General features: G+C 36.5%; 1 protein-coding gene across 1 annotated transcript in view; it reads left to right on the forward strand.

The window, feature by feature from the left end:
* LOC101053954 (contactin-associated protein-like 4) overlaps positions 1–13,782 on the forward strand; it is a 106,721-nt gene that overhangs the window by 84,002 nt on the left and 8,937 nt on the right. Inside the window, 2 exon segments of the mRNA XM_074400317.1 lie at positions 6,946–7,116; positions 7,855–8,073. Coding sequence (XP_074256418.1) covers positions 6,946–7,116; positions 7,855–8,073 — 390 coding nt within the window.

The following is a 13,782-nucleotide window of genomic DNA, read 5'->3' on the forward strand; positions in this document are numbered from 1 at the left end:
CATTTGAATAGTGAATGATTCCTTGCTTTGGCATTTTGATTTTTCATTTTATTTTGCTTTTAAGAAAGAAAGGTAGTGTTAGCATGTTATATACATTTTGATTTTAAAAGTAAAATGGATTACCTTGAAAAACAATGTATTTTTAAAATACTGTTCTTTTTAACAGCTTTATTGATATCAAATTTATATATTATGCAATGTAGTAATACAAGGTGTGCTAGTCAATGGCTTTTAGTATATTTACAGCATTGTGTAACAATGACCACAACCAATTTTAGAACAGGGTCATTACCCTGAAAAGAAACCTTACTCCTCTGAGCCACTGCTCTCCCACAATTGCCCCATCTCCCTAGCCCTGGGAAATCACAAATCTGCTTTGTCTCCATAAGTCTGTTCTTTTCAAAAAGGAGTTCTATAAATAAAGTTTAGCAAAACAATTATTTTTAAAAGTACTTACAGTCTTACCATACTACTAAGTTAATTTTCCTAAATTGACTTTAACATGACATATGGAATTCAATACTTAGTACATCTTGCTCTTTTATGTAAATGACTATATGGATCCATTCCTTTATAGAATTTACTTTATTATGGTAAGATAAAAAGTAGGATTTCTAGAAAATTATTCTTTTTTTAAAAAATTGTACTTTAGATTCTGGAGTCCATGTGCAGATCATGCAGGATTGTTGCATAGGTACATTCATGGCAAGGTGGTTTGCTGCTGCCATCCCCCCATCACCTACACCTGACATTTTCCCCCACGTCATCCCTCCTGCACCCTCCCTTCCACTATGCCTCTCGTAGCCCCCTCCAACAGACCCCAGTGTGTAGTGCTCCTCTCTTTGTGTCCAAGTGTTCTCACTGTTCAACACCTACCTATGAGTGAGAACATGCAGTGTTTGATTTTCTGCTCTTGTGTCAGTTGGCTGAGAATGATGGTTTCCAGGTTCATCCATGTCCTTACAAAGGACACAAATTCATCACTTTTTATGGCTGCATAGTATTCCATGGTGTATATGTGCTACATTTTCTTTGTCCATTCTATCATTGATGGGCATTTGGGTTGGTTCCAGGTCTTTGCTGTTGTAAACAGTGCCATGATGAACATATGTGTGCATGTGTCTTCATAGAAAGATTTATAGTACCTTGGGTATATATCCAGTAATGGGATTGCTGGGCCAAATGGTATTTCTATTTCTAGATCCTTGAGGAATTGCCACACTGTCTTCCACAATGGTTGAACTAATTTACACTGCCACCAACAGTGTAAAAGTGATCCTATTTCTCCACATCCTCTCCAGCATCTGTTGTCTCCAGATTTTTTAATGATCGCCATTCTAACTGGCGTGAGATGGTATCTCAATGTGATTTTGATTTGCATTTCTCTAATGACCAGTGATGATGAGCATTTTTTCATATGTTTGTTGGCTTCATATATGTCTTCTTTTGAAAAGTGTCTGTTCATATCCTTCACCCACTTTTCACTTTTAGATGGGTTTGTTTTTTTTTTTCTTGTAAGTATTTCAGTTCTTTGTAGATTCTGGATATTAGCTCTTTGTCAGATGAATAGATGGCAACGTTTTTTTCCCATTCTATTGGTTGCCAGTTCACTCTAATAATTGTTTCCTTTGCCGTACAGAAGCTCCAGAGTTTTTTTTAAAATTGTACTTTAGATTCTGGAGTATATGTGCAGATTTGTCTATTTTGGCTTTTGTTGCCATTGATTTTGGTGTTTTAGTCATGAAGTCCTTGCCTATGCCTATGTCTTGAATGGTTTTGCCTAGGTTTTCTTCTAGGGTTTTTATGGTGTTAGGTCTTATGTTTAAGTTGTTAATCCATCTGGAGTTAATTTTAGTGTAGGGTGTCAGGAAGGGGTCCAGTTTCTGCTTTCTGCACACTGCTAGCCAATTTTCCCAACACCATTTGTTAAACAGGGGATCCTTTCCCCATTGCTTGTTTTTGTGAGGTTTGTCAAAGATCAGATGGTTGTAGATGTGTGGTGTTGCTCCAGAGGTCTCTGTTCTGTTCCATTGGTCTGTGTCTCTATTTTGATACCAGCAGCATGCTGTTTTGATTACTGTTGTCTTGTAGTATAGTTTGAAGTCAGGCAATGTGATGCTGCCAGCTTTGTTCTTTTTGCTTAGGGTTGTCTTGGCTATGAGGGCTCTTTTTTGGTTCTATATAAAGTTTAAAGTGTTTTTTTTTTTTTTCCATTCTGTGAAGAAGGTCATTGGTAGTTTGATGGGGATAGCATTAAATATATAAGTTACTTTGGGCAGTATGGCAATTTTCACCATATTGATTCTTCCTAACCATGAGCATGGAATGTTTTTCCATCTGTTTGTGTCCTCTCTTATTTCCTCGAGCAGTGGTTTGTAGTTCTTCTTGAAGAGGTCCTTTACCTTCTTTGTTACGTGTATTCCTAGGTATTTTATTATTCTTGTAGCAATTGTGAATGAGAGTTCACTCTTGATTTGATTCTCTGTTTGTCTGTCATTTGTGTATAGGAATGTTTTTTATTTCTGCACATTGATTTTGTATCCTGAGACTTTGCTGAAGTTGCTTATAAGCTTAAGGAGAGTTTGGGCTGAGACAATGGGCTCTTCCAAATATACAATCATGTCATCTGCAAATAGAGACAAAATAACTTCCTTCTTTCCTAGTTGAATACCTTTTATTTCTTTTTCTTGCCTGATTACTCTGGCTAAAACTTCCAATACTATATTGAATAGGAGTGGAGAGAGAGAGAGCATCTTTGTCTAGTGCCAGATTTCAAAGGGAATGCTTCCAGTTTTTGTCCATTCAGTGTGATATTGGCAGTGGGTTTGTTATAAATAGCTTCCATTATTTTGTGATAGGTTCCACTGATACCTAGTTTATTGAGAGTTTTTAGTATAAAGGGCTGCTGAATTTTGCCAAAGGCCTTCTCTGCATCTATTGAGATAATCATGTGGTTTTGTCTTTGGTTCTGTTTATGTGGTGGATTACGTTTATGGACTTGTGTATGTCAAACCAACCTTGCATCCCTGGGATGAAGCTTACTTGATCATGATGGATAAGCTTTTTGATTTGCTGTTGCAATCAGTTTGCCAGTATTTTATTGAAGATTTTTGCATCTATGTTCATCATGGAGATTGGCCTGAAGTTTTCTTTTTTTGTTGTGTCTCTGCCGAGTTTTGGTATCAGGAATATGTTGGTCTCATACAATGAGTTGGGGAGGATTCCCTCTGTTTGGATTGTTTGGAATAGTTTCAGAATGATTGGTACCAGCTACTCGTTATTCTTTTTTTCTTTTTTCTTTGGAGGCAGAATCTCATTCTCTCATGCAGGGTGGAGTGCAGTGGTATAATCTTGGCTCACTGCAACCTCAGCCTCCCAGGCTCAAATGATTCTCCTGCCTCAGCCTCCTAAGTAGTTGGGGTTACAGGTGTCTGCCACAACACCTGGCTAATTTTTACATTTTTAGTAGAGATAGGGTTTCACCATGTTGGCCAGAGTGGTCTTGAACTCCTGACCTCAAGTGATCTGTCTACCTTGGCCTCCCAAAGTGCTGGGATTACAGACATGAGCCAGCATGCCTGGCCTAAAAAATTATTCTTAAATCTCTAGTACCCTGTATTGAATTGATAATGATACAGCTTAGTTTTTTATGATTTTTTATGATTATTTATTTAAAAAATTTTATAGATACATAATACGCATATTTATGGGGTATGTGTTACAGTACTTTTTTGCATGCATAGAATGTGTAATGATCAAGCCAGGGGATTTAGGATATCTATCACCTTGAACATTTATCATTTCTGTGAGTCGAATACATTTCGAGTCCTTTCTCCTAGCTATTTTGAAATACACACTGTGATGTTAACTGTAATCACCCCAGTCTGCTATTGAACGTTAAGCTTATTCCTTCTATCTAACTGGAATTTTTTATACATTGTCCAGTCCCTCTTCCTCTTTTCCTTCTACGTTATTTCCTGCCTCTGGTGACTATCATTTTCCTCCCTCCCTCCATGAGATTAGAGAATTTTAAATCACCTAGTCCACAGAATGCTGTCTTCCAAAAGCCTGCCGCTCCTGCTGCTGCCTGCCTGCTGAGCCCTGTTTCCTCCCTCTCTTTGACCCTGCTTTCTCTGAGGTGGCCCAGAACCTGATGGCTGTCTCTTAGCACATTGTGTAAAGGGCTGGGGTACCACATGCTATTAACGTAATTTGATCATGGAAATATTAGTCTTTGCTTTCTTTGTAATTATTTTGAATTAGCAGCAATTTCTTAACCCAGTAAAATTTCCTTACCTCATTTTCTCCCTTTTGTGAATGTGTAAAATAAGGTCTCCTAACTAAATGAAATAGATGTTATTATGTGTATGAGAGTGCTGAAGATGCCTAAAGTAATAAATTGGTTCCATTGCTATAAAAGCATTCATGTACCGATAGCAGCAATTCAAAGAATTGTTTTTCTGGTTCAACCGGTTCCCTGAAGCCATTTATACAATGCTCTATTGAGTTAGTGACGATATAATGTGAAAAAAAAAGAAATGTCATATCATAATATTTAAACCTTTAAGTAATTTTGAATATCCCTCTTTCTAATCAAACAAAATAAGATTTAATAATGTTCCATAATGTGAAGTTTATTTTTATTTTAATATACAACATTTCAACAAAAAGGCATATAATTCCTTCTGAAAACAGGTTTGCTAAGCACTTCTAAGAACACAAATGTGTTGCTATCCTTAACTTGATACTTTACATTTTCTTGCGGTTTTTTTTGTTTTTGTTTTTGTTTTTGTTTTTGTTTCCTAGAAATCCAAATGTCTAGTATCGAACAGCTGTAAAAGGGACAAAAGGAACAGGCTTGATGTGACCCTGATAATATATGGTTTCATTTGACCCTGGGAGGAACAACTTCAAAGTAGATTCACAGTTAAATAAATTCAATTCTCAAATTGTCCACACACAAGCCGAGAATTGACTTCTGAATCAGGTCCACAAGAAAAACAAACAAAAATAGACATAAGCGTTACTTGATCTATAATTTATACAAAGTAAATTAAAACTTAAAAAACACATCAAGTTTGTCATTTTTAACTATGTAGCTGCATATCTGTTCTCTGCTAACATACTGTTTTGAAATTCCTGTTTTCCAACTTCAGAAGATCAATACATCTTTCTTCCAGGAAAGCAATTTAGGTAGAATTTTATCGAGTGTTGGGAATGTGAGCAGTGGCAGTTGCTTAAAACTAAAGATGTAGGGCCCGGCGCGGTGGTTCACACCTATAATCCCTGCATTTTGGGAGGCCGAGGCGGGCGGATCACGAGGTCAATTGATGGAGACCATCCTGGCCAACGTGGTGAAACCCCGTCTCTACTAAAAATATAAAAATTAGCTGGGCATGGTGGCGCGTGCCTGTAGTCCCAGCTACTTGGGAGGCTGAGGCAGGAGAATTGCTTGAACCTGGGAGGCGGAGGTTGCAGTGAGCTGAGATTGCACCACTGTACTCCAGCCTGTTCCTGGTGACAGAGCAAGACTGTCCCTCCACCCCCCCAAAAGTAAGATGTACAGTATTTGATGTACACAGAACTTGCGAGTGGCAGCAGACAATGCGGAGTTTGTTTCTCTGATAATACTTCTCATCAACCACACGTCTCCAGTCAGATTTCGCTGCTGTCAGCTCATGTTGTTGCATTTTTATTTTGTTTTCCATATTTTTTGCCATATGTGGTTCACAGTATTTTTTCCAAAGGAAAGTTGTAGATAACAAAAAAAGAGTGAGAAAGTGAAGATAAATTGTATTTGGGCAGCAATGATAATTGACTTTATAGTCTACATTTTTTTTCAGATCTTTTAATTTATATCCCAACCTTTTGAACACTTTCTGCCTATTTGGAGCCTCTGTAAACATTTTGAGAACACTTCTCATTTGCCATTTATCCACTTCATTCTTTTTTTAAAATTATACTTTAAGTTCTGGGGTACATGTGCAGAACATGCAGGTTTGTTACACAGGTATACACGTGCCATGGTGGTTTGCTGCATCTATCCCCATCATCTTCCTTAGGTATTTCTCCTAATGTTAGCCCTCCCCAATCCCCCCATTCCCTGCTATTCCTCCCCTAGTCCCCTACCACCCGCCCCCCTGACAGGCCCTGGTGTGTGATGTTCCCCTCCCAGTGTCCATGTGTTCTCATCGTTCAGTACTCACTTAGGAGTGAGAACATGTGGTATTTGGTTTTCTGTTCTTGTGTGAGTTTACTGAGAATGATGGTTTCCAGCTTCATCCATGTCCCTGCAAAGGACATCCACTTTGCAGGGACATTCTTATTGGCAAAGTAAGAGATAATTTTGAATAAAAAGAGCATTTTCATGAGAATGTCAGCTTGGACAGAGTAAGTTGTATGTTGGTTTATAATTAGACAAGACTATTTAGAATGCCAGTCTCAGTTTAGACAATCACAAGGCCCATTAAGGAAAACCGTTTATGTAACTCTGTGAAGTATGTGTATTAGAAGTGTTAGAATAAAAAATACTGTAAGCTTCTTGAGGGTTTTTGTTTGAAACAAGTAGGTGTTTAAATTTTTAAGTTATAAAAGATTGTCTATTTATCAATATTTGGCAGGTTGTATAATATCAGTTTAGTGAAGGATATAGTACTGAGGCTGAGGATATTTGTCCCATATAAAAGATAACATTCAGGCCATTTCTGTAATAATCATTCTTACTCTCTATTGGAAAAAAATCTAGGACGTTAATCCCTGTAAAATCTCTTATGCTTATGTCTTGTATACTACATAGTTGATAGAAAAAAGAAGTAGATTTGTATAAATAAGTCAGATTTTTAATAGCAAAAATGCTAAAAAGAGAAAATGTAATTGCATTCATTTTATTTTTGAATTTGTTTTCTTTTTGAATCCTTTTTCTTCTCTTTTTCCCCCACAAAGCAGGATCATTTTGGAATTCAGCTTCCTCTGATACTGAGGCTTCATATCTTCATTTTCCTACTTTTCACGGAGAACTTAGCGCTGATGTGTCTTTCTTTTTTAAGACAACAGCTCCATCTGGGGTATTTTTAGAGAACTTGGAGATTACTGATTTTATACGAATAGAGCTTCGCTGTAAGTCTCCTTTTCCAGAGAAGTGTATGAGATTGTATCATTTAGTAGTAAATCTTTTAACTGATTTTTAAACTACTCATATGTCTACTTTATCATCTGACTCTTTTCATTGTGCCCCTTTGAAAAAACTCAATGATATTAAATTATCCTTTTTGTAAGAATATAATGTGATGCTTAACATGTGATAATTTGGGAAAGTAATTGGTAGTTTCTTATAACAATTTAAAAGCAGTTTTAATTTCAGTTAATTAAAACTAAAAAGTATTTTTTTAGTCAATTAAAAATTACTTAAATCAACCACTCATTTTGATATACTCCTAAGCTGCTATTATCTGAATATCAAATATGTATAGCATGCCTTTGGGATTATATAAACTTTCAATCACTGTAACAATTATTTTTGCATACAATGACAGTTGCTATTAGCTTTCTTGCTTTGGATAAATAGCTTTACTTCTTATCAATAGCCAAACTTAACTCTGAGGAGAAATATCTTAGAATATCATTGATTTTTTTCAAAAATATGAATGTACTTAACTGTCTCATGTCACATCAGAAGACCTAGTTCTGTGCCAGTGTCATGAGTTTCAAACAATAGCATTCCGACCATGCTGTGTTTGTTACCTTTCTATTTAGTGATTGCTATGCTCTGGTGCTATTCTTAAGTACTGTATATTGGAGACTCAGCACTCTACCACATGAACTCACTTGAGCAATCTTTATGTGTCATATTTCCAGCTCCGACAGTAGTGACTTTTTCATTTGATGCGGGGAATGGGCCTTTTGAAATCTCAGTGCAGTCGCCCACCCACTTCAACGACAACCAGTGGCACCATGTGAGAGTTGAAAGGAACATGAAGGAGGCATCCATTCAAGTGGATCAGCTCACACCAGAGACACAGCCCGCCCCAGCAGATGGCCACGTCCTCTTACAGCTCAACAGTCAACTCTTTGTGGGTAAGTTCTCTTTTTAAGCAGTCATTCAGTTGTAGGATATATGCTCAGAAATGGGCCAAGATATAATAATACCAACTGTAGAAACAAGAATCATAACAACAAACAGCAATAGCAAATCACCATTGATTAAGAAACTGTATTCCAGACATGGCCAAATGCTTCATGTTTTCCTCATAACCAACCCGTGGAATGGGTGTTACCCGTATTTTACAGATGAGATAGCTGAGCTTCCGGGGTTAACTTGCCTGCAGAAAGATTCAGATTTGTGCTTAACTAATTCCTATTTGCATGTATGTATTCTTCTTCTTCTTTTTTTTTTTTTTTTTTTTGGAAACAGAGTCTTGCTCTGTTGCCCAGACTGAAGTAAAATGGTGCTATCTTGGCTCACTCCCCCAGGGTTCTAGCAATTCTTTTAACTCAGCCTCCCAAGTAGCTGGAATTACAGGTGCCCACCACCATGCCCAGCTAATTTTTTTTGTGTGTGTATTTTTAGTAGAGATAGGGTTTTGCCATGTTGACCAGGTTGGTCTTGAACTCCTGACCTCAGGTAGTCTACCCGCCTCAGCCTCCCAAAGTGCTGGGATTACAACTCAACCATTCCCTGCCTTACCTGCATGCTTAATATTTCAGGTTATATGATTGGTTTCAGCTTGTTTATTTATTACATCAGTGTTTTACTATGATATCAGGAATGTTTATCTCTGTTCTCAGAATTGATGAGGAAACCTCCTTGTAATTCCAGTTGATGCCAAACAATGGACACTCCTCCACCCCACAAACACCACATGGAAAACAGGCCAGTAGCAAACACACACACACACACACACACACACACACACACACACACACACACACACACAAAACCCAGACACACAGTGTGTATAGAATTCCTGGTCTGATAGTTCCACCAGTTCTCTGCTATTTTCCCTCATTTTGTCCATTTTTTTTTTATTTCCTAAATCCATTCATGTGGCATTTATAGATTTGATAGTGGAATCCTCCTGGATGTGTTTGTTTTGCTTCGCATCTTTGCTAACTTGTTTGTAGAAATTATAGATCATGAATTATCTCTTACTCGATCACTTCTCATATATTTTAATATAAACATAAAAGCACTGTAAAGCAGAATAAATGATAAAATGTTAGAAATTGTGCTTCAAGCTTAGATACTGTGTAATCCTACCACTTTTGGAGACCAAGATAGGAAGATTGCTTGGGGCCAGGAGTTTGAGATCAGCCTGGGAAATACAGCAATACCCCATCTCTACAAAAAGTAAAAAGTTAAAAAATTTAGTCAAGCATGGTGGCACACCCTGTAATCCCAGGATTTGAGAAGCTGAGGTGGGAGGATTGTTGAGCCCAGTAACTGGAGGCTGTAGTGAGTTATGATCACGCCACTGAACTCCATTCTGGGTAACAGAGGGAGCCCCTGTCTCAGCAACAACAACATCAACAAATAAATTATTTTTCAAGCATTCTCAAGCGTTATACTTTTCAAGAAAATTGATCAGATCCCCACTACACCTTTTATTTCTTAACAGTCTGATTTTATTAACCTTCTCTCACTAAAGAGGATGAAGCTTATTTGCAACACATTTGAGGAAGACATATTTGAGATTACTAATATATTTGTATACTTAATATTTTAATCATTTATTACTTCCTTTACTCAAATATTTATTGCATAGCTTCTATAAGTAAGGCACTGTAACAGACAATCTAATCATGATCTTGTGACCACTTGACTGACTAACTTAAGGGTATGAAGATAATAATATATTAGCAGAAATATATAACTTTTAATAACACGCTAGAAACTCAGGACATTGACAAACCTATTTCTTGAATTACGAAAAAATGAGAGATGGCCGCAACAAAAGGTATGGCAATTTAAAATCTGTCAGTAGCTTGGAAATAGCCTTACTATTCTTGGAAATTGAGAGGCTGAAATCGTCCTCGAATTTTTCAGTGAAATATGCTGCAGTTTGCCTGTGGATGACCTTTCACTCTTGGTATGAATTTCAGCTTTATGAGATGGAGTCACTCTGTGTTACGTCGGCCTAAAGGTGACTTCAGAAAGTTGTAATGAAGCACTAGTATGACATCAGAAAACTGCTTGAAAACAGACTTTAGTCTTTTAGCATTAATCATGTGATACAATTTTAATAAGGACACAGAAAGGGAAACATCAAACACCAAGGCCTGCAGAGTGGGAGGCTAGGGGAGGAATAACAGGGGGTGAGGGGATTGGGGAGGGATAGCATTAGAAGAAACACCTAATGCAGATGACGGGGCAATGGATGCAGCACACCACCACTATGGCACATATATACCAATGTAACAAACCTGCACAATCTGTACGTGTACCCCAGAACTTAAAGTATAATAATAATAATAATAATAAATAAGGATCTAAAAGATTTCGTCTTCATGGAGGCAGTTGGTTAGGCCTTTGACGTCACTATATGTGTTGAAATGTAAGGACGGGTGTTATTCCAAAGTTTTATGAAAAAGAACTCTTGATTATATTTAGGTCAAAGTCATTGAAAATTAAAAAGGTGAGGTAAAACTAAGATTTTTGAAGAATGGTTACATATGCTGTTAATACAAATCTGTTTATACAATTTCCTCCTTTCTGTTCACAGACAACTGTGAGTAAGTTGATATGATTTAGTGTGGAGATACTAAGGGAAGGGCTCATAAAAAAGCAAAAAAACATTTTGGGTAGAGAAAATCATTGGCTGTTAAAATACCACGGATGGGGCTTGGTTTATCTTCACCTCCACTAGAGTGAACTAGTCAGTTAGGAAAGGGCTTAGACTGCAGGCTATATATATAACTATGTATATTTGTATGTGTGTGTGCGTGTGTGTATAGTATATATGTGTGTATATATATATATAACTATGTATATTTGTGTGTGTGCCTGTGTGTGTGTATACTATATATGTGTGTGTATATATATATATAACTATGTATATTTGTATGTGTGTGTGCATGTGTGTGTATACTATATATGTGTGTATATATATATATAACTATATTTGTATGTGTGTGTGCATGTGTGTGTATACTATATATGTGTGTGTATATATATATAACTATGTATATTTGTATGTGTGTGTGCCTGTGTGTGTATACTATATATGTGTGTATATATATATATAACTATGTATATTTGTATGTGTGTGTGCGTGTGTGTGTATACTAAATATGTGTGTGTATATATATATATAACTATGTATATTTGTATGTGTGTGTGCGTGTGTGTGTATACTATATATGTGTGTGTATATATATATAACTATATTTGTATGTGTGTGTGCATGTGTGTGTATACTATATATGTGTGTGTATATATATATATAACTATGTATATTTGTATGTGTGTGTGCCTGTGTGTGTATACTATATATGTGTGTATATATATATATAACTATGTATATTTGTATGTGTGTGTGCCTGTGTGTGTATACTATATATTTGTGTGTATATATATATATAACTATGTATATTTGTATGTGTGTGTGCCTGTGTGTGTATACTATATATGTGTGTGTATATATATATAACTATGTATATTTGTATGTGTGTGTGCCTGTGTGTGTATACTATATATGTGTGTGTATATATATATAACTATGTATATTTGTATGTGTGTGTGCCTGTGTGTGTATACTATATATGTGTGTATATATATATAACTATGTATATTTGTATGTGTGTGTGCGTGTGTGTGTATACTATATATGTGTGTGTATATATATATAACTATGTATATTTGTATGTGTGTGTGCCTGTGTTTGTATACTATATATGTGTGATATATATATATAACTATGTATATTTGTATGTGTGTGTGTGTGTATGTGTGTATACTATATATGTGTGTGTATATATATATAACTATGTATATTTGTATGTGTGTGTGCCTGTGTATGTATACTATATATGTGTGTGTATATATATATAACTATGTATATTTGTATGTGTGTATGCGTGTGTGTATACTATATATGTGTATATATGTATATGTAAATACATATACAAGTATATATATCACCATATATATCACCATATGTATGCATCATGTGATGTATATAATCACCATATGTACGTATCCACACATGTATACATGTGTGTGCAGACACATATACATACATAAATTTTCAGACAGTGATAAATGCCATAAAGTAAAAAGCATAGCCTGAAATCAGACAGTGATTTGTGTTGGGGACTTCTGTTTCAAGTAGGGTGGTCAGTGTAGTCCTCTTGGGAGTCCTCTCTGGAGACGTTAGCAGAGTCCTAATTTGAGTAGAGGCCAGATGAAGCAGACGAGAGAATGGTGTGAACACCTGAAGGAAGAGAATTCCAGGCCATGGGATCATGCTCAAAGTGGTAGGAATAAGCTTTAGGGATTCAAGGAACAGGGGAAAAACAACGTGGCTGGAGAGAATCAGTGTTAGGGAAATTATGATGGGAAACAAGATTGAGGTATATATTGGACCTTGTAGGGCCATGGTGAAAACTAGGGATTTTACTTTGAGGTATCAGAGGAATGGCATAATTTAATTTACATTTTCCGAGCTGTTTCTTACTACTCGGATGGCTATGGATGGAGGAAAAGAAGGGCAGGCAGGCTATCCTAGGGGTCCCTCTGAGAGAGAATGGTGCTACAGGCTAACGTAGAGATGTTGAAATTTAGATGCACACAACTTGCTAATAAATTTGTCACTAATGTCAGTGTTTTACTATTTGTGATAAAACGCTTGGGGATGAAATGCTTCTTTGTAGGTCTCTGGGTTTCTGACATCATTTCCAAGTTTTTATTTTTATTTATTTATTTATAAACGAAACAGCATCTCCCTATGCCATTCAAGTTGGAGTGTGGAGGTGTGCTCACTGCTCACTGCATCATTGATCTCCTGGGCTCAAAGAATCCTCACACTTTAGCCTCCCATGTAGTGTTCACCACACGTACATGCCACCACGCTCAGCTAATTTTTGTATTTTTTATAGAAACAGAGTTTTGCTGTGTTGCCTAGGCTGGTCTCAAACTCCTGGGCTCAAGTGCTCTACTCACCTCAGCCTCCTAAAGTGCTAGGATTACAGGTGTGAGGCACCAGTAAGTTTTAAACACCAGCCTAGTTTTAAATTTCACCTGAAATTAGTTTTTCTTGTTTGCTCCCTTCATCTTGATTCATAGTAGTGATTAAAGCTATTTCCTGGCTACACAATGCAGATTATATACCACAAGCCATAGCTTTCCAGGCTCCAGAGTCTGTGGCCCTTCACAGGCCACAGAAAATATTTCACCTACATGCTTTCTTTAAATGAGATGTACCTGCTCCATAATCACACTCTCAACAGTAAACTGGGCTTCTTTATTTATAGATTTTGTTCCAGCACATGTCATACGTAGAAGGACCCTTCTCCCATTGCCTCAGATATTAATACCTTGAAATATGTTAGGTTTAAGTCTTGCTCTATTTTCAAAGCTTGTGACTCCATGGGTGACTGGTAATCTCTACTTCAATCCAATGTAATTGATTTTCTAGTTACAGTTTTAAAGGGTAATTTAATTCCCCTTACTTGCAAGTTCAAGAATTTAATTTTTGGTTCATCCATCCATCTTAAAGATAATTATAGCTAATCAGCATTTTCAGTGTGCATAACAACTATCCTTTCTATTTGGATATGGGGCAAATG

The sequence above is a fragment of the Saimiri boliviensis genome, chromosome 6 (assembly GCF_048565385.1).
Source record: "Saimiri boliviensis isolate mSaiBol1 chromosome 6, mSaiBol1.pri, whole genome shotgun sequence".
Taxonomy (NCBI): Eukaryota; Metazoa; Chordata; class Mammalia; order Primates; family Cebidae; genus Saimiri; species Saimiri boliviensis.